The sequence below is a fragment of the Lepidothrix coronata genome, unplaced genomic scaffold, assembly GCF_001604755.1.
Source record: "Lepidothrix coronata isolate B3197 unplaced genomic scaffold, Lepidothrix_coronata-1.0 Scaffold142, whole genome shotgun sequence".
NCBI classification, from domain to species: Eukaryota; Metazoa; Chordata; class Aves; order Passeriformes; family Pipridae; genus Lepidothrix; species Lepidothrix coronata.
This window is the reverse complement of record NW_016690322.1, coordinates 1789621-1815954: the sequence shown is the minus strand read 5'-3', so window position 1 is coordinate 1815954 and position 26334 is coordinate 1789621. Positions and strand designations below refer to the sequence as shown.

At 46.5% G+C, this 26334-nt stretch overlaps 1 protein-coding gene across 9 annotated transcripts in view; it reads right to left on the bottom strand.

The window, feature by feature from the left end:
• TNIK (TRAF2 and NCK interacting kinase) overlaps positions 1 to 26334 on the bottom strand; it is a 152723-nt gene that overhangs the window by 100903 nt on the left and 25486 nt on the right. For all 9 annotated transcript variants that reach the window (XM_017827725.1, XM_017827724.1, XM_017827731.1 and 6 more), the window contains exon 2: positions 23921 to 23986. In XM_017827725.1, coding sequence (XP_017683214.1) covers positions 23921 to 23986 — 66 coding nt within the window. The remainder of the gene's footprint in view (positions 1 to 23920; positions 23987 to 26334) is intronic.

Here is a 26334-nt window from a genome sequence, read left to right as displayed (position 1 = left end):
AGGGAAAGATCTAAATAAAGAAAGAAATGGGGAAAAAAAAAAAAAGAAAAAAACAGAGAAACTATACATTACAAGAGGGAAGGGAAACGAGAAATGTAGGTACTACGTAAGACAAAAGTTGGCCATTTGCCCTCCTCAAACCATTATCATGTTCCTCACGTACCTGATGCACAATTGTTTAAGAGTAGCCTGGAAGAGACAGAAGAAAAGAAAGAAAATTGAGGTCCCAAGCTCAGCACCTGCTTGCCCAACTGCAGTCTTTTTAAAAGATGCAGAACTCCAGCTAAGACTTGGCCAAAGTCCCCAGCAGCACTGATGGAAGCACACATATAACCTTCCAATGTTTACTGAGATAGTTTCAAGTCTCAAGCACATGAACCCTCCACAGAAAAAGTCTGTGGTGTGACGTGACAGCCAAAGCAGGCAACAGCCTGACACCCTGACCCTGATTCGCTCTGAATTCTAGGGGAATCAAAGAGGTCCTGCAATTAAGGAAACATAGGAAAATTAGATCCACCTGAGCATTCTCCAAAACAAAGGCCAAGTGTCTCTGCTGCCACCAAACTCCCAATGGATTATAAAACATTAAGCCAGAGGAAAAAAAAATTTGAAAAATTTCAGAATTGTCAGTAAATTTAGATGTGCAGCCATTAAAAAAAGTTGTAATTCTTTTCAAGAAATATTTTCTCAATAAAGACTCTGCGAATTAAAACTAGATTCTGAATCCATCTAACTCCTTTATCCTTCAGTCTTTCTCAGCATTAAATCCAGAATCCTGACTCAGGCAGTCACCAAGGCTGGCCCCCATTCACCAGAGGAAACAGCCCCATCACAAAGGACCCTCTTCTTCAAGGTACCCAGCTGAGTGTCCAAGAGGGACTCTCTGCTGCTTCCTAAGAAGAGTATTCAAGAGACTGCATTCCCTATAAATCCTTTCCAGTTTTATGTTCATCTCAGAGGCATCTACATTCAGGAGTTAAAGATGTAGAAAGATTCCATGCTCAGAATATTTTTTCTTCCGAAAAAAAGGAATCCAGCTTTAAAGCCAGAGAGCTCTCATGGATGGTCTGGAAGCAGAGCTGATGCCTGGTGGCCAATAAGCCAATGCTAAGGAGTGTATTTTCAAAACCTGCACTTCACCAGGTTTTGGCAACAATTATTTTTGCGTTTCTGCTCAAGACCAGCTCACCACAATGGTCTCCATCAGGACCTCCATTGGTCTATGATTTCCAGAGTCAAGATCTCTCATAACCAGCCACCAAATAAACACCATCACGCAGCAGAGCCTCCTCCCAGGGGATGGCTTGGGCAGCAGAGCTGATGCCTCCAGCCGCATATCCTGAATCCAGAGAGACTCCACGTTTGCCTTCCAGTAGCATCCACACCGGCCTAATGGAGACATATATCAAAGACAATTCCTGTCTGACCTCCTCATCTGCTGCGCACACCAATCCCAGCTGCAGGACAGGCAGTGCCCATCAGGGTTGAACAGGAACAGCAGTTGAACATGACCTTGAGCTGTCTCTGGGCTCTGAGGCTGCACCCACGGGCACATTCCCAGTCACAGGCAGCAGCAAAGCCTCCAACCCGCATTCCCACTCCTCCCCATGACCCAGTTCCACACTGCAGAACTAGATTATGGCTCCCATTGATCCACTTGGTTTTCCGCTTCAATTTTGCTGGTGAAGCAGTGAAAGAGGTCATCCCTCTCTGCCACTGCTGAGGCAGCTTCCTACCTACCAAAGAGCAGAGCTTATCTCCTTGGAGCTCCTTGCTAGTAACCAAGGGCCAGACAGCAAAAATATCCTGGAACTGTTAAAAAAAGAAAGTGTGAAAAACAAGATGTGTTCCTGGATACACAGAGCACCTTCCCAATCTGTACTCACAGGGCTTAAAAAAAGGCTGCCAGTACATACTACAGACAGTATTTTATATTATCTTTACAGTGTAGTCCACAGCATCCATCACCACGATGCTGCTGATGTGCTGAAGGACAGACATTTATTGTCAGCAGGGGATACCCATCACAGCTGAAGTTTCTGTAATTACTGTTTCTTAAGAGAAAGTGGAAGATTTATTGTTCGCATAATAGTCAATGAAGGTCTTTTCTGGTGTAGAATAGTGCTTTACTTACAGGCCTTCATCTGCGTGTCACATTGTATTATGCAAGATTAAATAATTTAATTTTTTCAAGCTGTGATTTTAGGTAATGTGTGGATTGTCCAGCAGTAATTATGAGGACAGAAGCTACTTGTACTCTGCTGTGCCTCCCAAGGCAGCTGGTACAGGGGCACCAGTGGAGACTCTCTTCCTACCCAGATAGTTTCTGGCTGTATTTCTTTAAGTCATGAAACCACAGGTAAAGATTTATATTCTGTCATTGGATAAGGGTCTTCAGCTGAGATCAAAGCAGTTAGCTATAATTGCAGAGAAAAGGTTGCAAAACAAATCCTAATTTATCAGTAGGGATTTTTCACCCCCTAAAGTACATAGCATCTACAGCAAGCAGCAGAGATAAGAAGGCAGGAAAAAAAATCATCCATCATTAGAGAAGCTGCCCTCATTCACAGTTTTGCCATTAGCCACAAGGGAAACTCTAAACATGAGACAAAATCTCAGTGCTGTGTGTTATGACATGTCTCCCTTAAAAAATGTTTTTAAATGAACACTGCATGCACAAATCCCACTACTGCAACATTTCTGCCTTCTCTCCATCTTCTTTCTCCCAGCTTCTTGATAAAGACAAGACCAGATTGTTTAATTCCTGCAGAAACTTAATTCCAGACAGCAGCAGAAAATGGCAAAGACCACGAGAGCCAATAACTCCAAACTGAAGATGGACAAAGACTAATGGGAAATAAAGAGCATCATTTATAAGTGAGAGAGATTAATCATCAGCAGGGATTGATGAACAGTGGAACCACTGATGCTTGAAGGGTTGACACCAAAATTAAAAGTTTGATCTGAGTAAGCTGCCCAAGCTGCAGTTGTGTCACACTGAATGAATTAACAGGTGGAGTCCATCATCTGCCAGCTGGTAATGTAGGTCCAACCACCTTGAAATCTGGGATTTCTCACCCAAAGAGAGACTGGAAGCTGAGGACCATCCCCTCTCTGTTCTAAACCACACCACACTGTCCTGCTGCCCAGCACCAGGGAGGAGATGCAGACAGATCCATCTCTTGCAGACAGATACCACCCCATCACTTCAACCCTTCACCAAGTTTCAAGACTAATTTAAGTGTTACACAAACTTTTGGGACCAGGCTGACTTTCCACTTGTAGACATACTATGGGAGTTTGATCATCACTTAAGCAGTTCTTCAGTGCAGGAGAACAAAAGAATAAATAAAAAGAGAAAAGAGAAAGCACATCCATCGTACACTCAACCACCAGAAACATGCAAGGCAAAAGGGAGGGAATAAAGGACAGTATTCTCTCCTTTCACCTCAGCCTAGCATTAAAAAGACAAGATACATTCCCAACTATAAGCCTCTATGAATGAAAAACTGGCAGAGTCAATAAAATGTGAAGTAAACCTAATTCATTTTTACTATATGACCTACTTTCAGCAGGTTTTGATTCACATGAGCAGCTAGAGCTTCAAGGTGGTGATTCGGCAAGGTCTGTTCATTAAAGTCATTCTTTTCTTTATGGCTTTCAGCTTCAAGGGATAAGAAAACACATTTCTGTCAGAGGCATTCGCCAAAAAGGTCCCCTCGGCACAAATGCTGCAGCAGCCAGGGAAAAAAAATGGATATGAATGTAAATGCTGCTTCAGAACTGAATGATGATGGGAGTGAAGAAAAACCTAATTGCTGGAGGTGATGCCTTCTCCACTGCCCTCAAACACCCGCCGGGTCCCACTTGGAGCCCTGCAGGGCAGGCAGGGATGCTCTGGGGGGGACCAGGGTGACAGTCCTCGCTCCTTGAGCATCCCCTTGTTGCAGCCATGACTCAGCCCCTGCCCTAGGAAGGAACAACAGCATCAGTGCCTGTTTGCTTTGACAGGCCAGAATGTGGCTCCGAGGTGCAGGACCAGGACCCCGGCCACACCACCCTGGCAGCAGCAAACCCCTTGGGGCTTCCCCACAGTGCTCTCTCCCACTCTCTCATACTTTGATAGTTGATACAGCCCTGACAGCTTAAAAATCACTTCCCTTCCTCCCCCGTCCCCAGAGGAAAAAAAAGGAATTTGAAATAATCTGCTGGCTCTGAGTTCTTCATCACATCCAACTAGTCCTGGAGCAGTAACTGGGACTGGATCTGAGATAAAATGCTGCAGAAAGTAATTTTCCATTTTGAGTGGAGCACCCTCTCCCTCTGTGCCGCATCCTCTCTCCCTGGCAACCCCTTCTGGGTGGTTTTCTTCTTCGTGGTACATCTGTACCTGTCTGTCCCTGACCCCATGCAGTCTCGTGGAAGAAATATATAATTTTATCTACTGACCATGAGAGAGCCAGTAAAATAAAGAGGAGCACAATTAACCTGGATCGGGCTCGTAGGCACCAAACACTCCCACAATACTCACCCAAGCAGCCACATTTGATTCCAAAAGAGCTGTTCATTTGCTTGGGCTGAGCATGTAAATAACCACATTAGGATTTAACGTGGATGAGATTGAGCCAGTCATTGCTAAATAACCACAGAGGTGATCTCTCCTTACTGCCATACCAAGCAAGCTGGGTGCCTCATCTCTACACAGCCCAGATTTTGTAAACCTGTGGGGAGCTCAAGTTAACCAAAAGCAGTTGTTTGCTTTGTAAGCAGATACCTCATTCTGTTGAAAATAATATGTGTTTTGACATTTCCCAGGCTAATCCTGACATCAGAACAGCTATTCCAGAATAGCATCCCTATTACCTGCACTGCCTGGGGCTGCCAGGGATCCCGTGGGGCCAGGAAGGATGGATGAACATAAGGATCTCTCCACTGCACTTTTCACTGGCTCTCAGTCCCAGCTTCAAGTACCTCCAATATTACACAAAATAGCAAGAAACAGTATTTTGACTAAGGCTGTGAACACTGTACTGGGACAACAAGGCTCTGCAGGCGAGGCTGGAGTGAGCCACCCCTTGCCAAAGTCACCGTAGCAGAGATCAGTTACAGACCCTTCAGAAGAATCTGCCAAAATAACAGTAATTAGAAAATAAATAGTTTGTTTCTGTGCTCCTCTTGGGCCACTGGCTGACAGCTTTCCTCCAGCTGAAACCAGGGGCACCATCACCTTGGCAGGCGCTGCCACAAGCTGCTCCCACAAAGGGCACTCCACATTCCTCCAGGAGCAGCCACACTACACCTCGGGCCAGGGCACAAAGGCAGGAAAAGGCATGTGGCTGAGAAAGTGGAGCCTTGAAGACCTCTCATTAAATGTCTCCGTGTGGAGTAAGGAGAGCTGACTGGAACAGCAGCAGCTCCCACTGCAGAGACACAGTAAAAACAAAGCAAAACCCCAGAATGGGAACCCAAGCTCAAAAATCCTGCATGTTCCCCAGAGAGGTATTATGTTATACACACATTTTACAGTGAAGGGGGGGGGGGAAGGAATTCAATTTTTTCTACAGGGAAACCATCATTTGAATATTTTGGCTCAGAAGTTTCCTTCCCTCATCACCAAAGCAAAGGATCTGTGAGAAAATGTCCTTCCTCCAAAAAGGGGGAAAACAATTTCTGGCTTGAGCCTAGAGAATGAAGCAACGAACCCTCTAAAGCTCAACTGAATAAAATGCCATGAGAGCTTTTAGGCAGAGCCGAGCCTGACCTTAAGCCTGGCCTTGCTAACCCTGGCCTTCTCATGAGAGAGATTAAATAAAAAATCATGCCCTGTGCCTTGGTGTTCTGACAGACACAAAAACCCTCCTGGCATCAGCCCTGGCTTGCCATCAGTCAGTACATTTGAGACTTAACTTACTTCTGTTCACCTTGAAGCAACACACGCAGCTATACAAATAAGTATTTTCCATATTTTGAATGTAATTGGGGGATTATTAAAAAGTAAGTTGCTCTCAGCCTCCTAGGAGACATGAAAAGGTCACGGAGCAGGCTGCAGAATATTTTCCCAGCCTTCCTCAGAAATATTTAAACTTACATGATTTCTCTATTTTAAGGCCTTCTCCAAGACTTTCCCCAAAAGTTCCAAAAATAATAAAATAAAATGAAAGCGCTCCACAAAAAGAGGACACATAAGGACACCAAGTGTGGGCAGGAAAATAGATTTCGGTACTTCTATGAACTCTGGCAGCAGAGACACGGGCAGATGGGAGCAGCAGCGAGGGAGCTCAGCTCACCATATCATGTACCCAGCGGGAGGGTGCCCAGGAGTGCCACCCAGCAGCGGGCACCTCGCTCCAGCGCCACAATTCCCATTCCTCGATCTCGCCGGAGCAGAGGGCAGGCTCCCTGCGGAGGCAGGGGCTGGGCTGGGCACTGCCCGCGGGCAGAGCCGCAGTGCCCGCGCCGCGGGTGGGAGACACCGGGCTGGAAACCAGAGCGGAGGAGGGATGCGGGGATGGGGAAAGCAGGGCAGCCCTCCGGCCTCGCTGCCTCCCTGGCTCCCGGGAAGCTGCCAAGCCTGTCAGCGGAGATGCTGCAGTATTGCGTTCGCTTGGCTCCGCACGCGTTGGGAGCAGAGCTGCCGGTGAGTCACAGCTCTGCACCACTCGGCCCCGCTCCCCTCCCCTTCCAACTGGCTTGAGTATTATATGTATTATTATTCCTCTCTCCTTTCTTTGTTTTTTCCCCCCCTCCTCCTTTTTTGACTCACTGGCTGTTTCACTGCTAGCCAAAATACCTCCTGCTCAAGGGAGGGAGCTGCGGAGAGCGAAAGATGATGGGGAGCCTGCCAGCCCCAGCCCCAGCCAGCCCCCACGGCCTTCTCCAGTGGAGAAGCATGTGGGTTGTGGACTTTTATTTTCCACTCATTCAATCACAGAAACTCCTTGAAGGAGATCTGCTGGTTCACATAAAGCTGTAATAACAAAGCGGGTTTTCAGTGTTTGATTCACGACACTGACTTGGGCTCTAAAAGCTTCTAATTTTTCTGTGAGCTCCTGGCTAATGGGATATGTCTCCAATATTGCCAGTGGGTTCTTTTGTGCACAGCTTCAAGTAACCTCTGGCACAGCCTGAGGACACTCTTCTTCTCTCCTTTCACCTTAAAAAAAAATAAAATAAAATCTACAATAATTAATATTGAACTGAGTTTATAAAGCCAGGAAGACTAAGTGCCCTCACTGTAGCACTCCTGCTGATACCTACAGGAATGTTGGATACACCAACGTGCCAGGGTTTGAAAGGGCAAAGGAGTGTAAAATCATCTATGTTCAGTGTTCACCTGTGATCAACCATGTCCCAAGTTATGGAAAGAGCCCATGAGTGGTACCAAAGGTTAAGTGATTATTGAGAATGCGCCATAAAAAGGAGTATTTGAAGCTACTTGAGGAGATGCCACGCCTCTTTGAGCAGCCAAGAGAAGCAGCCTAAGGAGGCACATACAAAGCCTTTAGGTCTTACTCCCAGCAGGAAGGCAGCATCTAAAGTCAGCTGGGTAATTTAGTCTTGTCTCCCCATCTCAGCTGCTGGCAGAGGGGTTGATGAGTTACCTTCAGAAAAAGAGATCTGTGCCATTCCAACAGCTTATAGAGGCCACACAAAGATGCTACCAGCAGAGCAGAGTCAGGCCAGGCTCTGCAGAAAGAGGTTTGCTGCTCTGACTGGCAGCTATGGTTTCCATGGTTAAGCTTTCATTCAGAAGACAAAGCTACGCATATGCAAAGTGAAGTAAATCAGTTTAAACAGTGAACCCTGCAGCATTACACAGGCACTCTCCTCTTTAGAAAAAACACTGCTCTTCACAGATGCCTTCTACTTGTTGAGATCTAAGGTGTGTCTGCATCCTCTGTAAGAGACCACAGCCGGTGCCAGGCCCTCGGAATGCACAGATTGTGTGTGACGCCACCAGGAACCATCCTGGGTCCAGGTAATCTGTGTCCACAGCTGCCCTCTCACTCAGCTCCCTTTTATCCATTCTTCAAAGTCTCCCCTGATGCTGCTAAACGTGATCTCGTTCCCGCGCCAAGCCAGTCAAATACAATTCACTGCCATCAACTCTGCACTCATGAAGGCTTTCTCCTCTGCTGCTGAAGACAGACCAGCAACTCTGTAGGACCTCAAGTCCTGCAGGGACCACAGCCAAATCTACAGCTACCGAAAGAACTCCTCCTTTGCACTCTTTTCACCAGCAAAGGCTCTTTAGATGATGGAGGAACTGTAAAGCTCATTCCCTGCAGCAAACAGCCTTCTCTGCACTGAATGTTGAACTGAAGATGTGCTGAGACTCATCTATTTTTTTCTGCAGCAGTTTTCCCTCAGTCCTGATCCCAAAGCCAGTTTCTCCTTCCTTGAGGACTCAAGGTCAGTGAGACCTTGGGAGAGGCAGAGGGTATCTGCTATAGGATGGTTTGTGTACACACAGGGCACATATCTCAGGCGAAAGGAGTGATCAGGAAACTTCCATAACTGAGTTGTGCTTACCCACACATATCCCACAACCCTCATACCTCAACCTCTTTGCTAAATCCAGTGTTTCCTGCTTCAGTTGCACCTCTGCTTTTCAGTCTGGATGAATCCTTTTCTTTCACAGCATCCTCTGCACTTCCATTCCTTTTGCTAAACTCAGTAGTATATCTTGTGGTAGCCTTTAATGGTGAGCATCAATAAAACAGATCAGCCTTCCAAGTCTTTTGTTTTCCAGTCAAATATATATCTGCTTTCTCCCTCTCAGTACTATTTTCCTCTAAGCACTGGCTCAACTGAGGGACTTCTGCATCACTGCTTCTGGGCTGACATCATTTAGATGGATACTGTGGGGCCAGTCACCCCCAAGAGCTGCCTCACTCCTCCATCATTTGGAAGTGCTCATCTATTACAAACATTTCTCTTCACATTTTCCTTCACCACTCTAACAAAATATTAACACCCCTATCAGACACATTATATTTGCTACACATTTCTAGGTACCTCTGTTCCAAACAGTTTTATTAGAAGCCTTTGTACCCATTAAGGCCTGAAAGAATGAATACCAGTGGCCTTTTGTAGGTTAATCCACGAGAGATCAAAAGAGTGCAAGACATTCTGTCTATTCAAATTACTCATTTTACAGTATAATAGTATGAATATTAATATTGTCCATTGAAAAAGTGTGTTAATTAGGATGCTGGCAGTTTTCTGGACCACTGCCACCCAAAGTAATCACTCGAGGGTACGTGACTATTCAAGCTGAGGTCCCAAATCACCGTTAATGACAGTGGCACACTCAGCTCAAGAGCCAAATAACCAAAATAATTAACAAGGGAACAACCTACAGAGGGTTAATGTTATTTATTTCTCCTCTACTAATTTCAGTTATTCCCCTCCCTAGTAAAACAGTATTTAACCAGACCACAAATAATTTGCATAGCACACACGTGACAGCTGCTGGGAGGTTTTTCAGCAAACGGAACAAATGCCTCATTAATAACTAAGCGCCAAGAAATGCTGAAAGAATTTTGTACCAGACCATCGAAAACCATAGCAGTTTATTCTTCTGATGCGTGCCTTGGATTAAACACTACACTCCTTTGATAAGACTGGTTTGGACAGATGAGAAAATGGAGAAGGCAAGGTCCACAAGAAGGACACAAACTTGGGAGGTTCGTCATAGTTCAGACATGACTTTTTTATGCAGGTAAAGGGTCCACAAGCTCAGGGAGAGGCCTGGTCTCTGGTACATTAATAGCACACAGATGATCTTTAGCAGATATGATATTCCCCCCTTTCCAGTTTCCGTGTCTATTTTTATCCTGCAGCATGGGTGTGCAACCTTCACTGTAGTCTGCTGATCTCAAGGCTAATCTTAATTTTCTGCCAGCAAAATGAAAGGTCAGCTCCTGACCAGACACGAGAAAGGTCTCCCAGATGCCCGGGTATTTACAGACCTGACAATCCTGATGTCAGCAAGCATCTTGCCACAGAGGAAGAAAGCAGATCTGCAACTCCGAGTACCACTGACCCCAAGACACCACCACTGTTCCCCAAAACGCTTGAGATTTGCAAACACACTTTTTTCCACTAAGGAAATAACCCCCAAAATTTTGGAAATTTTTGCAAAAATAAGATTTTCACCAAGGGGTCTGATTTGAATGAAAAACCCATAGATTTTGTTTGGCTGGGCTGTTTTCTCCAAGGTGGAAGAAAAGCCCATTAGCTCGCTTGGACCTCGCTCGTTCTGCTTCAGGGGAGGTATTTTCCTTTGGGATCACTCTAAATTGGAAACACGAATCCAGGTTTCCCACCTGTGAACCACTGCCATGGTTATAAAGGGCCAAAGTCCTTCTACTCCTCAAAGATGTTGTAGCCAAAACCTATTTTCACAAACTGGGGTTTCTCAGCATGGTGGGACTGACAAAATTTAGTGCCACGCTCTTCAGCATCTCAAGATATGCTAATTTTGGCTCATATCCATCAGTCAAGAGATCCAGTTTCTCCTGCAGGACCTCCAGCAAAGCCTCCCAGCCCCATTTATGAAAGCAGAGACTTGAAAACATCTGGCAAGGACATGAGTATTTCATTTTCAGAAGTTCTCAGCACCCTGACCAGCAACATAAGTCAACAAAAGCCTGAGGTCCACCAGCGTATCTGTAGGTCAGGTCCCTTTTTGCCTTGATGTAAACTAAGGCAAATTAAAGCAGACTCCTGCAAGCACAGACGACCAGGGCCTCTGGTTTTTGCATTCCCACCTGACCTATGGGGCTGCAGAGGAGACTTTGCATGTGCACGTACACACCCAGGCTTGGGGTGAGAGAGAGGTTCAAACACAAAGAATTTCTGGCTGCTAAAGACCATTAGTTGGAAGCAGTTGCAGAAACCTTTGATAATTCCCCAGGTTACTGAGCACTGTGCTGCTTAAATCTCTCCCTGGCCAGAGCTATTGCTTGTCACCCACCAAAAGCTAATCCTCTTTTTTCTGATTTTGTCTCTATCTTCTCTTTTCCCCCTCTCCATACAAGTGCAAAGAACCTTTAATCTTAATTTCAGATGTACTTTTCATGATGTTGCAGATGTGTTATCTGCCACTGACAGTATTTGCCACCTATTTCTCCTTAAAGGACACTGCTTGACCTTGTAACAGCTTCCATGCCTCCAGCTTTAGAGGCTGAGCCTTTCTATTTGAATGGATCACAAGTAATCACTTTTCTGTATCCATTATTAGCAGTGAACCAGCTACCCAGAGAGCTTCTGCTTTGTTGTTTTTTTTTTTTCCCCTCCGAATGCAGCATTTTTCCCAGGCAGAGACATATTATGGCAATTCAGACACTGACAACTGTGTAAATCACACCCAGGCAAAAGTTATTGATGACCTCATTCCAGTAAAGCATGAGATGATCAGGCTGCCCCATGGTATTTTGATCATCTGAGAACCCTGAAATTGAAAGTTGCAGGCTCCATTTTGCTTGGAAACCTAACAAAAGGCATTAAGTGTGTCAAAAGGCACTTAGAACATCTCTTAAATTATCTCATTTCACACCAGCAGTAACAAATACTCGTTTTCCTCTATTAATACACTCTCCTTGCCCATAACTGTTCTCATTTTTCTAATTTTGAATTAAAATGCTTTCAAGTTATTGATCCCCTCTGCTAGAATCCTTTGCTTCTGTTTTTATTAGTTCTTGTACACGGCCTAATTTGAATGATATGAACAGTGCATCCAACACAACCACCTTTCTAGCAGACCTGTCTCCCAGGAGTCGACGTGATTAATCTCTCCTGTGCAAGACAAGTCACGTTCCACAGCCCCAACTCCTCCACACTGCTGGCATGCTCAGATTGGTACTCTCACATCTTTTATTAAATTATGCAATTAGCTTGTTTCTTCTCAAGTGCCTTCCCAAACAGGTTGTAAACGGTCACCAACGAGGGAACAAGAAAACCCAACGCTCACAAGTGTATGCTGGAGCTTTCAAGAGCACTTGCTCTTGCCCATCATTGGATTTCTCCCCGTGCCAACTCATCTGTGGGCTCACACAGCCCAAGAGATATTCCCTAGTATCGGAATAGTGCTGAAGGCAGTAATTAGCAGAGGCTAAGGCACAGACTGCTGTAGCTATGCCAAGAGCTGCAACCCCTCCCAAGGGATGTGGGGTGCCCTTGCAGCTGGCTGGAGCTTCTTGGACCCTTACTGGCGGGCACACCCCACTGCCAGGGGCTCAGCCAGCTGAGGGATGGGCCTCACGTACTGCCCTGGCACCAGCCTCTTCCCTCACTGTATTTAAATCCAACTGGCGATATGCAGAGTCCTCCCTAAACACCACCCCAGGCACCTTATCACAGGTTTAGGGCTCTTTTTGGAAGAAAGACAGCAGATTCGGAGAAAGGTTCATGGATTAACCCAAAATTGTGCTCTCACTGTCAGCCCTTTGGCTAATCCACATCACTTGCTACATGCCCTCAGTGGCTGCTGGCATCTGGCTGCTCCGCATGCAAGCAGCATCTCCTGCAGCACAGCATGGGAAAGGGACCAATCTTCCTTGGCCATGCCAAGCTTCAGCCAATATGGGCAGATTAAAAAAAAAAAAACAAACACCAAAACCAAACCAAATCCCCAAGTTAGTCACAAGGGAGAAAAAGGCTGTAAGATGGAGGTGGTGCTGTAGTGCTTAACCTGGATAAACAAACGCGTAGTGCACAAACAAACTCTGCACAAAGCTAAATCCCAGTGATTCACAGAGCCCAAGTCAATCACGGCCAAAGACCCATGAACAGCTTGAGAATAAGCTTCTCCCTGCCCCTGTGTCCTTCCTGAAGCAGAAAGCTGTAACCTGGCTCTCCCATGCCTGGATAGTCCAGCACAGCAGCACATGTGCGAGTCCATTTGCTGTCCAAGGAGTCACATGGCAGCCAGCAGGAAGGAACAATCTGCCCCATCCACGCTGGCTTTCAAAGGTTGGATAGTGACAGACCTCAAATCCAGCTGTTCCTGTGGGGAATTAACCTCACGGGCAGCGTCATTTCTGGGGAATGGGCATGCTCTGGACCCACCGACCAGCTGAATGACATCTCTGCAGTGCCCACCACTCCCCTAACCCACCAACTCTGTGTGGACGCTGAAGACTGAGGACCACAAACTACACCACAACTGCCATGGCTCTTCTATCCCAACAGATGCTGGGTTTTGCCAGTTAAAAAACCATCATACTGGAGGAGGTTTTAGTAGGTGTTTGAGGGCCCAGCTCACTGTTTGGCTGCTACAGGACTTCCAGCTGATGATGAGTGTTTTCTGTGTGACCAGGAGGACTCACTCACTGGATGATGCCCTTCGGTGCCACGGATCAAGACTTTTCTGCATTTTGGGCAGCTTCATGACTACAGCAAACAATGTTTTTTAAAGTCCAAAAATGTAATTTGATGTTGCATTTCAGAAGCCTGTTCCTCTAACACAAGATTTCCATTTTCTTTGGCAAACCACCCCTCGTGTTAGCCCTATTGGCATTCAGATACACAATTCACAATTCATCTGGAACAGGCTATTTACAGAAATTCTGCTGAACTGGCTGTCTTTCCATTAGTTATGTAGAGAAGAAAAGGTTTGGCCTCGATCCTCGACCTGCTGAATTAAAGTGTGAAAGAGAAAATCTCTGAAGCCCAGGAACGCAAAGGCATTTCCACTGGTGCTGCCCACTGCGGCTACAGCCATAACTGCTCTAAAAAAACCGAGAGACTAATGGCAACTCCAGCAAAATTTGCAATTTTTCCTAAGTCCTGATCGCTGCTTACATGTGAATTTTTACCTCTGTAAAACATAAAGATGCAGAGAGTTCAGCAGCAGAGATTTCCATCCCATCCCAATCTTGGGGTGACGACCAGCCCCCAGGGTTCCTTGTCCAGATGGAGGAACCACCCTGAAGTTCACACACCAACAGTTATTTCAAGGAAAGCACAATGACAACCTTTGAGGAATGAATCACACCTTTTAACTAATAAGGACATATCCACAAGTTAATTTTTTTTTTTAGTATAGCTGGTTTACCGTACAATCCTGATCTCATTTGCTCTAGATACCATGCAAGCAAACACAAAATACGGTTCTCCACACTGACCCTGTTAATAAGCATTTCTCAAGAGAGCAGAAGAACTGTAAGGAGCTAACACCCATTTTTTATTTGTTTATTACATGCTAGACTTATTGAAACAACATCCCACCCAGCACTAACTGGGAAAAAAAATAATTACATCAAGCTAAGGCCACATCCCCTGAAAGGAGATGAGATGGGAGCGTGGTGCATCACCCGTTCCCTGGAGCCCAGGTGAAGCATCACCTCCAGCATGAGAAGCATGTCACACTAACAGGTCTTGCCCAGACAAGGTTATCCTGCCTCTCCATCATTAGAGCCCATGGAGAGCTAACAAAGACAGCACAGCTTCCAGACCAGTCTTGTGGGTAGCTTTGTAAAATTAACTGTGGGCACCTGATACCCAATTCTGTCCTTCACACAACTCTCTCCCCCTCCAGCGCTACATTTTTAAACACGATGGGCTGGATTACATCCCTGTCCCTTTCTGCCCCTGCACGTCCAGTTAATTTAAAGTATCATTTGCCATCAGGTTCAGTGGGATTAAAAAAAAAAAAAAGATGCGCAGAAGGCTATTCCTTTTCAAAACTCACTGCCATGGATCACAAGCACCCCTGTAAATATTAGAAACCAGAGCAGAGCAGCACCCCTTCCACCCCAGGGTGCTCCTCCTATTCATGCTGCTGAGACCCTTGGTGAAACCCCCAACCACACAACTGAAGTAGCCCAACAACCCAGGAAGTTCCTACAGCTCCCAAGTCCAACCACCACACTAAAGCAGAGATTCCCACCAAGAGAAAACCCACCAGCTCCAATCTAGCACTTAAATTTCTCATCTTCATGCTAACAAAGGCTCAGGTTCCCCCACATCCCTCTCCAGCTGATTGCAGTCCTGTCTGCAGCCCAGACACCTTCCCAGTCACCTACGTGTGAGCCAAGGGAGATGGGCTGAGGGAAGAGCACAGCATGGTGGGGATGTGGGGATGGACTTGGGCTCCTAGCCACACACTTCCACGTGCACATTCCAAAACAAGAATTTAGAGACCTAAAACACACACAAAAAATATAAAAGACTTAAACAAAACAGAACAAAAAAAAATTTACACCAATCTGCCATTCTTATGCAAGGAGAGGAAAAAAATCCCACAACATTTGGAAGCAGGCTGTGTTTGCTTGGCACTTTCCATCTTTAGGTAATTAGTGTAAAGGGCTTCCCAGGTAAACCTAAGAATAAGCTGCAGATTTCAAGAGAAACACAATTCTCTGCAGTGAGCCTTCAAAGCATAACCAGAAGTTGCACAGCTCCAACTGGCTCCCCGTAGGCATCGCTTGCCTTCAAGTCTTCAGGGTCAGCCACAAGTCAAACTGCATCAAAATTTGGAAAGACATAAAAAAATGACAAGCAAAAAACGTCTCTGAAGACAAACACTTCAGCAGTAGAGAATGCCTCAAATCCACAGCCTGGACCAACATTTACAGGCTGCTGCTCCTCCCATCCCCTTCTCTAAACCTTCTAAAAAGCACCCTCCTAGCTGAGAGTGGTACCTTCAGAGCTGGGAGGAACAAAACACCTCTCAGCTCTAAAACCTACTTTTCAGTGCTTCTCTCGGTTCTTTTCCTCAGCTGACCTATCAGCAACTGCTCTACTTGCTCCTATGGGAATCAGCCTCACTCCCAGCCTTTTGTTTTCACAATGTTGGTGCAGGGGCACCAAACCCCATCTCCTCATAGATCTCTTTCCAATGCTGGTACCACCCAGCAGCTCCCAGCTCTGCCTCCCCAGACCACCCTAGCATTCCTCTGTTTCTGATTTCATGGGAAAGGGGTGAGGACAGGGATGGGAAGGAAAGGAGAACAGAGGAATCATTAAGCAAAGGTCACCAGAGAAGTCCAAAGCAATGAGGACCTGACCCCAGGATTCCCATGCACTGTTACTCCTTAAATACTAGAGTTAACAAATGCAAAAAACAGCGGGTACCAGCTTCTACTTGGAGCAGGGAGCTCTTCATCTGCTGCCCTGCAGCCCAGGGTTATCATTAGAGTGACATATCTTAACAGCAAATGCTTTCTGTAACCCACCCGAGCCTTACAGCACCCTCACCCACTGGCCACAACCACACCTTTGTACCATAGTACTGGTAAGATACTACAGTAAGCAGAGCAATGCAAGCTTCAGCAGGACACGAAGCCCCTCCTGAAAGGGAGAGCGATGCTTTCACATGCAATAATCACAGTTCTAGAAGTTGCCTGTTTTCTAAACAGCTCCCCCACACTGCACTTCTACCTCTCAGAGTGTCCTCACACAAGACCTGAGAAAAGATGGGTCTGAGTTCCCAGTCCAGCCATTCCTATAGGATAGGAGAAGGTAGTATTGGATATGGGGCTTCCTCATATCATCTGCAGAGCAGGTGCTTGCACAGAGCATCTTCTAATCCCCACAAGTCAAGGAGAGAGCTCTCTCTCCATCCCTATCCATGCCTGGCACACACACAAACAGCACTACAGGACCCACCACCATGTTCCTCGTGCTTTTCATTACCACTGACTTTATTTGGCATCTTCAAAGGCAGCTTTTTAACCCTAAGCCATTGCAGATATCTTTTGTGCAATGTTTACAGAATCAGAGCATCCAGCAATGCAGGGGAAACTGGACAAATGTCACTTCACAGACGCAATGGTCTGCTCCTGACTTCCCCCCTGCCCTTTCCCTTCACAAACTCTGCAGGCAGGGAAAGGGAACATAGATTAACAGGGAGGCAACACAGGAACACTTCTAATCACCTTTTATAACCTGCATTCTATAGGACTGAAATGCAAAAAGTACCTTTCCCTTATATTATTCAGAAAGCAGCGAAGCTAATGTGACATATTGGTGCGTAGGTGTGTGTGGGCTGGTTTCTTGGGGGGATGGAGGGCTGAGGGCTCGGTCTGTGTTTCAGAGAAATGAAGCAGCACAAGATGTACCAGTTGCTCTGGTAACAAAGCTTTTGCCTTTTTTTTTCTTTTTGGGTAAGAGTGAAACATCATTTTAAGCGTTTTCCAGTTCAGACTTCCTTGCCTGCATGGCAAAAACAAGTTCTCATTTCAGAAACACACACACTCCATTTGAGTCAGCAAGGAAAGGACCTTCTCCTCTCAAGATATTATAGCATCGTAGGGAAGCTGATAAATTGAGGTCGCCCGTTTCCCTCCCGATAACGCTTGCAGGCGTTATCACACACCAGAATGCCAGCCCAGCCCCTTCCTGCAACCCAGTACAAGCTGATAAAAGCCCAGCATCTGCGAGTTGGTGCCTACAGAAGCAGGGGAGACACCAGCCCTGGTGAGGACCCTCACACAGCAGCACCACCACCCTCTCTGCCGGCACACGGAGCCACCCCAGCGGAAACAATGGCTTAATATTTAATACTGTGCTTGTAATATAGAAGGATTATAAAGCAGCTTGTCAGGGTTTTAAATCCATTCACACTCACACAGACCATGTGCGACCTTGGAGGTGCCGAGCGGCTGGTGCCCACACACATGGGTCTGCATCCAGATGGGGGTGTGAGCGCTCCAGCCACCACCAAAACCATCCCAGCAGAAGGAAGAGCCCTGATGGGACAGGATAACTGCTCTGCTGTCCCAGTGGGTCAGAGGCAAGGTGCTTCCCTGTCCAAGTCCCATGGAGCAGGCTCTTACTGCAGCACCAAACCCCAGAGAAAGCCAGAGAGGTTCCCAAACCCAAAGGGCCAACCCCTCACCTGCAGCAACCACCAGACCAGAGGAGGGACGGCTACACACATTCAGACGTGGTTACACTAAGCCTGCCCTGCCATGCAGCAAAAGCAATGCCTGAAGACCTTGAAAACACAAAGAAGGACCCAAAACCGAGGACTTGATACTAGAACCACCAGTACAGCTTGAGTCACACCCAGCCTCACAGCAGGTGAACATCACGGTTCATTTTATAAACAAGAAAGTGGAAAAAGGGAAATGCTTGCAGTGCACCTTCAAATGAAAAGCTGGCTGTCTAGGGTTAGAGCTGCTTCTTTAGACTGCAAGATGATGGAGCTCTGAATTCCTTCAGCAGCCGGCAAAAGCGAGCACCAGGTGCCCTTGGTGTGCTCAGGACCAGCACACAGCACCACAGGACAGGTGTTTGGACGAGGGTGGGCAGCAGCACAGCCTGGTCTGCAGGCAGTGCACATGGTGTGCACACATTCAGTCCGGTCCTTCAAGCAAGGCACAGCAGTCAGTCCGCAGCTATAAAAGCTGTGTACGTAAACTAAGATTAATTCTTTACAGCAACAATCCCCAGGAAATATTAATTGTGTGCAGCATGGTAGCTTCTTCCACACGGCTAAAAGCAACAGTGATTAATTATCGAACTATTGACCATCAGCCTTTCAGAAAGGGAGACAATAAACCAACTGATTATTAAAAACAATTACTGTCATTCTTGACTCAGCCTAATTACCTGAGCTGCTAATAATGACCCAGGAACCTGCAGAGTCTCTGTTCTCACCAGGCCTGATGCAAGGGCTCAGTGCTTGATTGGTAGCAGCCACACCTCAGACAGGCTAAACATGGCACAGACCCCACTTTATTTTCTCATAACCCCCTCAAAAAATGTAGAAGGAAAAAAGAGTCTTCTAAAAGCCTTTCTTTAGGATATTCACCTGCTACCTCACCAGCCTGCACTAGTGGAATGCCCAAAGATGCCAGGAGGAAGGATGCCACTGTGCAGGGAATGCACAAACAGCACCCAGGAGGGCAGGACACATCTTCTGTCTTCTTCTCTGGCATGTACAAACTCTGGGACAACATTATCAGTAACAGGCTTGTTACTGACATTCTCAGGGGTTTGACTCAGGGACCAGCAGTCCTGCTCCTCCCAGCCCTCCAGCAGCAGGTGACCTTGGATTTCAAATATTTTATTCACTTTCTTATACCCACACACCTCAACATCTCCATCTACTGGGTCAAACCTGGGTGTTTGCCTCCAGGTGGATCAGTCCTGGCTTCTGGCAAATGCCAGGTTGGTAGTAAATAAGTTAAGTTGTGACTAAAGACCTCGGGATGCATTTCTTTATCTTTCTCCCCTATGTATTGTACCTCAGACAGACACACACAGTGCAACAAAGAGCAATTGCATAAACAGTGTCCTCTTCAAACAGCTGCCTAACTTGGGCTGCCAGGGGACAGGGACAGCCCATGGGTAGCTACCCTGCCTGGTGGCTGGTGGCACCCCAAGCTGGCTCCTGGGGTGACCCCCTGCTCTGCTCCATCCTGTGGTGATGGAGGAGCTCCCTGGAGGGCCACAGCTGAGAGTGGCGGCACGTGGATCCCACACACTCTAAATTAGAACACAGAATACTGCTGCGTAATGGCTTAGTGATTATATGGCATTTACCAGATAATTAAACAATCAATAGTTATTGTGCAGTTACGGAGTTGCCCACATACTGTATCTTGTACCCTGTAAAATAAAACCTTGTTGAAGCTGTAAATGGAGAGCCACATCCCCAGGGCACAAGGTAAAGCAGGACTTGGCATTTATGACTGCTGTCCTCCTGGCACGGGTGGGAAGAAGCACGTGAGTACGTAATCTCAACATCATTTATTTCAATGTTGCAAAACTACACAAGATGAGAGGGGCAAAGGTTACCATCTGATCTATTTCCTGAATTTTTGTTTTCCTTATTGCAAAGGCTTGCGTCAAAATCCTTCTTGGGTGATACCATACACAGGCCAGCATGTGATAGTCCATGGCTGAGCCCATAAAAACATCAGGGGAGTGCTTTGGTTTTCAACATATTCAGTGCACAGTAAGTAGCCCACTGCATGTCTGCCCCAGCCTCGTAACCATCTGTTGGACAGGTATTTGAGTAACACAGTGTACTTTTGCTTTGAAGCCGTGTGTTTATTGGTGCTGGACAGCCCAGCAGTTGTGGCCCTGATTTATCCAGGCAATCTAGGCATACAGAGTATTTTAAGGAGTATTTGTCTGCTCTCTTATGCAAATTAGAGATAAGCAGTAATAATAATGTTCTGGAACATAAAAGTGGCATTTCCCTACACTTTGGATAATGCTTTGAAGGGTCTTAGTTTTGTGTCTACGGTTTTGCTTTCAGCCATCAGCCACCTGCTAAAAACCAGTGAGGCAAAAGCTCAATTCCCCAAGTCCAATTCATCGTATTCCTGTTAGTCATTTCTTTAAACACCTTAAATTAAAAAAAAAAGAAAATCCAAGGACACACTAAAATTCACTACTGCAATAATGTCTGGCACAGAAGCTAGCAAGCTTTCAGTCCTTTATCAAAACCAGTTTACAATCTGTAACATTAGATGTAGGATTATTAGAAAATAAAGAAAAGCTTCCGATTCAATTAGAGAGATAAATCATCACTGGTGCGGTCCCTCATTAAAATAAAAATCAAGCTATTCACAAGAGATCATTAAGCAGTGAACAAGGAATGTTATTTCTCTCTGCATTTTTCTGAAGTGAAGAGCTTGTGGTTGGGGTTAGAGAAGTGAGAGCAGAGCAGGTTGCTGCTGAGGGCTCCTGTGGTGCTGAGGTGTCACTGGGGTATGGCCAAAGCTGGGAAGGACCGAAGGGATGTTTTAACCTGCCATCCTAAGCAAAGACTGACCTTTACTTGAAAACACAGAGGTCAAAACAAACCAGTCACCTTTGCCTTGAGCACAAGGCTCAGAGAACAAGGCTTTGATTCACAAAAGCACTCTGAACCACCTGAGAGGAACCTTCAAACCATGACCCAGAAAGCAGGATCAAAGTGACTTCTGCAGTGAGCTTCATCCCAGTGCCCACGCTCCAGCAGCCTCCTTTTGGGGGATCTTAATATGCACTGGGCTTGGCCAACATGTCTCTTCTATGAGCAAGGAGAAGGCACTGGCAGGAGCTCCCCAACCTCTCCAACACAGCAGATCTGGAAGCTGGTTTCATGAATCCCTGCTCTCTGAGGGCTCCTCTTACTGCAGTACCACCAGACACTTCTCAGCCTGCTCCCCACTGTCAGGCTGCAACACCATTCAGCCATCAGAACAAGGTAACTGTGCACTTTATCCCACGGGATCAATGGGAACTTTGCATCCTGTACCTGTCCCTCTAGGTCCTGTGCAGGCCAGCTAGCTATCACCAGGACACCTGTAGTCTCTAACACAAACATGGCCATGTGGCAGTGTGTTAGACCTGGCTGCTAAGTCAGGTTTTCTGGGGAAACATCAGGGCTGCAGTCCTGTTCCAGCAGTCTCACAGCACAAAAACAAGATGTTCTCCCCTGCCTAGAATAAACATCTCACTTCTGCCTCTTCCCAACAGGAAAGTTGCTTTTCTTGCCTCAAGAGAGGGATCAGCTGTGAGAAGAACAGGTGATGCTCACCAGGTGACCATTCCTGGCCACAGAGTTCGGGCTGGAAGCCAGCACCAGAACCTAAAAACACAACGAGAGGCACATACAACCTCTATGAGGACACCGATGGTGCTCCCAGGGTAACACCACCACAGAGGGGAGGATCACCATCCCTACAGGGATTTTAAAGACATGCAGATGTGGCACTTAGGGACACGGTTTAGTGGTGGACTTGGTAGTGCTGAGTTAATGGTTGGACTCGATCTTAAAGATCTTTTCCAAACTAAACGATTCGGTGAACCCCAGCCCTGCCTCAGAGGGGTTTGAAATGGCAGTGGAACAATCTAATTAGGGAGGACATGGCTCCTAGGTATGGATCACTTCTAAAGGCTGATTTAGAACGGAGCCAGAAGGTCTGTGTGTCTTGAAAGTTGATCCATTTGTTTTGCTGCAAGGGATAAATACAGCGGTGGTATCTGGAGAAAAAGAATCACAGAGATCTTATTTCCGTGCTGGGTTTTAGGGTGGGACACCATAAACATTTATGTATGTTTTATATCAAAGTCTCCTTTTGTTTACAGAGTGTGTGCTACTCCAAGACTTCAGTTTAAGAGAGCTGTGAAGTCAGCCTTAGCCTGAGCTCATACCTCAATACTTACTAATTTGGTTTGGACAGCAACTTTCCCCTCCACCCCCGTCACCATCCCGTCTGGCACCGGCACCACGTGAATCACACCGGGGACAATCCGGTTACTCCAGCAAGTTAAAAACAGTTAAGAGGAGGATTTTCCCCGTGTACAGCAGGGGAAAAAGGAACACAGAAGCGTTCACCTCCCAGAAAGCCTGCACATGGACACTTCTGGGTGGTTTTTTCCCCCCTCTGAGGTAACACACAGATGCACTGAAAGAATCAAACACAGCAAGAGGAAACTCGATCAGCTGAGCCGCGCAACCAGCAGCGCCAGCACCAGCTTATTTCCCTTTTCTGCTCTCCACAAAAACATGACGCTTTCAAAAGGCCGTTACAGGCACATAGTTTCCACTGATTGTTAGAAATATGCACCACTTAAAATTAGGTCACCTTCTACCATTATTTCAGCAGCTGAGAAGAAAAACAGTTCAGAAGGGAGCTCCAGTGGTGGGGAACACATGGTGGGAAAACAATGAATGCCAGAAGGGAAGGCTCCCTAGAATATAACCTTGATAAGAACAGCTTTGGGGTGGGGTAGTTTTTCCTTTGGTTTTGTATTTTTTAAAAACACTTATTTCAGTTCAAAAATTCATACATTTAAAACTCCAGAAGTTCCAGTTCATCTCTGGTTCACTTCAATCCCTTGATCCTTCTACTGATGGATTAGCCTACAGCTGCAGGAGGAGGATGGGGGAACCACAGCTCTTTAAAACCTTTTTCTTCTCTTCAGCAGGGGCAGCTCACTGTCTTTTAGAGCATGACAAGCAAGAGCTGTGTCTCCAAAGCCACAGAGTAAGAGCATATGGCTATATTCCTTTCTACAGTCAAAGGATAATACGTGCATGATGGGTAAACAGGATCTCTGTGTACCCACACACACACAAGTACATGTGTATACAGCACTCATGCCCACACATACAGAAGTTTTTTGGAGAATGAGGCCCAGGGGAACTATTGACTCCCAGCAGAATCAAAATATTTAGCAAATTCCTCATACAACCATGCCAGAAAACATCTCCCCACCACATATTAAGTGCAGATAAACCCAGACTTTGAAATAATTCAATTCCTCCCCAACCGCACAAGAATCATCCAGAAGAAGACTCCACCAAGATGACAAATTCTGGAAATCCTCCAAGCTAAAATGTGCTTGAGACAGGTGATATAATTTAGCAGAGAGTGGACATTTTAAATATCATTGTAAAGAAGTTCATGGCTGTAAAATCCTGCTCTCCACAGCCCTTCACTATTGCTGCATCCTGATGTTTACAGAAATTTAAAGCAATCCTACTGCCTTTAACAGGCGCTTTAAGAAAAACATTTTAATAGTGTTTTTAATCCTGCAGCAGGTTTCTGCCAGTGGAAAGGACAGCAGCCAGTCCATATGCAAGCAGAGCACTAGACTGTAGCAAACTCATTTGGCAGCCTATTGCAGCCGTAAACTCAGCGCTTAGGAGAGATCAAGATTTAGCTATTAAAGCACAGACTTTTCACTCCCTCCTCATCATCCAATCAATAAAAAGCGACTCGGGGGAGAGGAGGAAAAAAAAAAAAGCTATTTATATTTTTGTGGCAGTATCAGAGCTAATATGAATTGCTTATTATAAGAGCTGTGTGCTACACGGTACTTGCACACAAAAGGCCAGAGATCAGAAATGCTGCTCTTCAGGCCTGAAAAAGTTGAAAACCTAACCAAGGTGATGTGTTGGGATGCTCTGTGTTCAACACACAGCCAAGGCAAACTGGATCACTTCAGGAGGAGCCCTTACCTTATAGACCTGCCCATAGGTACCATTGCCAACAAGCTCCACCAATTCAAAGATTCCTGCAGGATCCTAGGAGAAATGAAAAGAATATAATTAATAAGCAATACTTACAGATCTCTGAAAAAATAAACATTCTGTGAAGATCAGCATCTCACTGACAAATGTTTTTAGCAGTTTAAGGTTTTCAGGCAGACCTGGGATCAGAATTACAGTGACAATGAGCAGAAGTATGGCACCATCCCAGTGACAGCCCTGCCAAGGCCCAAGCTCTGCCCAGCACTGCCCATCTCCAGCATCTGGGCTGGGAGATACCAGGCAGGTGAGTGATCATCAGTCCATTATAATGTCATCTGCTCAATGCATGAACACTCAGTTTATGCTTTAAATTCAACTGCAAATGTTTGCTATTAAAACTTAGGTTTTCTTATGCATCCATTGGCTTTGGAATAAAACAAGCTCATTGGCAGGATGTCATTTCTAGGGCTCAAAACAGGGTTTTTCAGGTCTATTCCTGATGTCAGCAGAATTAGTGTTACTTGGTCTAAAGGTCATTTTTTGCTTGGTGCCTCCTGGTTGTTGACATCCTGGTTTGTCAACCGAGATGAGCAGACCTAGGGCAGTGCTATATGAGGACATAATGACTTGGAGGGTGGCAACGAAGCACCAAACTCTGTCCCCAGATCCCCCTCCACCAGGCGTGTGCCCAAGCAGGGGAAGGACAGTCACGTGCACCCGCTGGCACAGTTAAAAGATGATATGAGCAGTGAGGTACGAGGGAGGGTGGGGAAAGAATACACCAGCGCTGCTATTTTCTCCTCTCGGTGGGTTTTCCCCTTACAGAAGCTTTATTTATACTCTCCTGCTCCTCCTCCTTTTCCTGTACTCATCACTCCAATTTTGGATAGTGCAATCCCCCTGGAAGCCGGCGGATGCGGAGGCATCCTGGCATCCCGAGGGCCTGTGCACCCCTGTGCCCACCCAGCCGCCAGAGGGGTGACCCTGGCTCCTGTACCACTCCCATCCTCATCCTCCCTGCTGGGTTTAGAGTCACTTGAGCTATCACACAACTTGGCATCCCAGTGAGAAAAGGGATGCCAGCTGCAATCCCAGCGGCTGCAGACAGGTCAATTGCCAGCTGTGACAGGCAAAAGAGATCAGCCAGCAGCACTCCTCGGGAGAGAGGAGATGGACACCCATCACCCCGTTATGGACACAGAGGTTTCATTCATTACAAAGCTGCATCAGCTCAAGATGCTTCTGGGTCCAAAAGTCAAACACTGGGTCTTTGTGAACAGCTGAGCAGCAAGGTTTAACCCAGTAATAATGCCCCAAGTAAATTAATCCAAGTCTTGACGTGACTGGTGCAGCTTTCCACCCATCCCAGAACACGCACTGCCGTGGGCCTGCTGGGGTTTGGCACCTCTCTGCCACAGCGTCACAGCCACCCCTCTGATCATTCAGAAATGCCACATCCCCCTTCTGCCTGTTTCTGCATCATATGCAAGCAGCTTCCTCAAGCTGCCTGGAAAACCCTGGGGTGCTCCAAGGGGGGAAGCGTGACTCAGCCTTCAGTGGGACCATCCACAGCAAAGGGCACGGAAGTTGTGCTGGAGGAGGCTCAGAGACCACCGAGGACACACCTGCCCTGGTGCACACACACCTTCAGTTGGACACTTGGGCTGGACACAGGTGAAGCTGCAGCACAACAGGTTTCTCTACCATGCAGCAACTCAGCCAAGTGTGGACAGCCTGTGGCTTTGCTGCCTTGGTATCAGGCAGGGAAAAGCCATGAATGGATGGGAAAGGGAACCGGGACCAGGTTTTCACAGTGGGTGAGGAGGCGGAGGAGGGGGAAACATGGCAGCAGCTGCTGTTTATTTTTTGAGTTTCTTTCCTAAGGGTTGTTCTCTGCAGTGCTGAAACAACTCAGAAAGAGGCTTTTCCAGTGCTACAAGTATATCTATTTTTGAATATTCACTAGGAGATTAAGGCAGAAGAAAGCTGTGCCTAGGGCACATGCTCAGGAGGTTTGGAGAAACATCTAGGGATGCAGCTGGCCATTTCTGATAAAAGGAACTCCTTCTTGCAATGTGTTTTCCAACTTCATTCCACGAATCCTGAAACTGAAGAGCACCCCCTCCCACCATCCCATGTCACTTCTCACTCCTCTAATGTGTGTAAATGTCAGAGGTTGTGTGGCTCCAACAGGTTTCTCTGAGTCCATCCATCACCTGGTTGCAGATCTGACAGCCCCACACCTGCCTCTGCAGCCAGGGGAGCTTTGTGCCAGCCAGAGGCAGCTGTGTGCACCAGCAGGGCTTTCCCCCATTGCTCCCATCACCCACTCCTTCCACTACAGCTCCAACCCACCAAGCATTTTCTCTGCCGCACTGTCCCCTCTCCACTCTGTTTCCTCT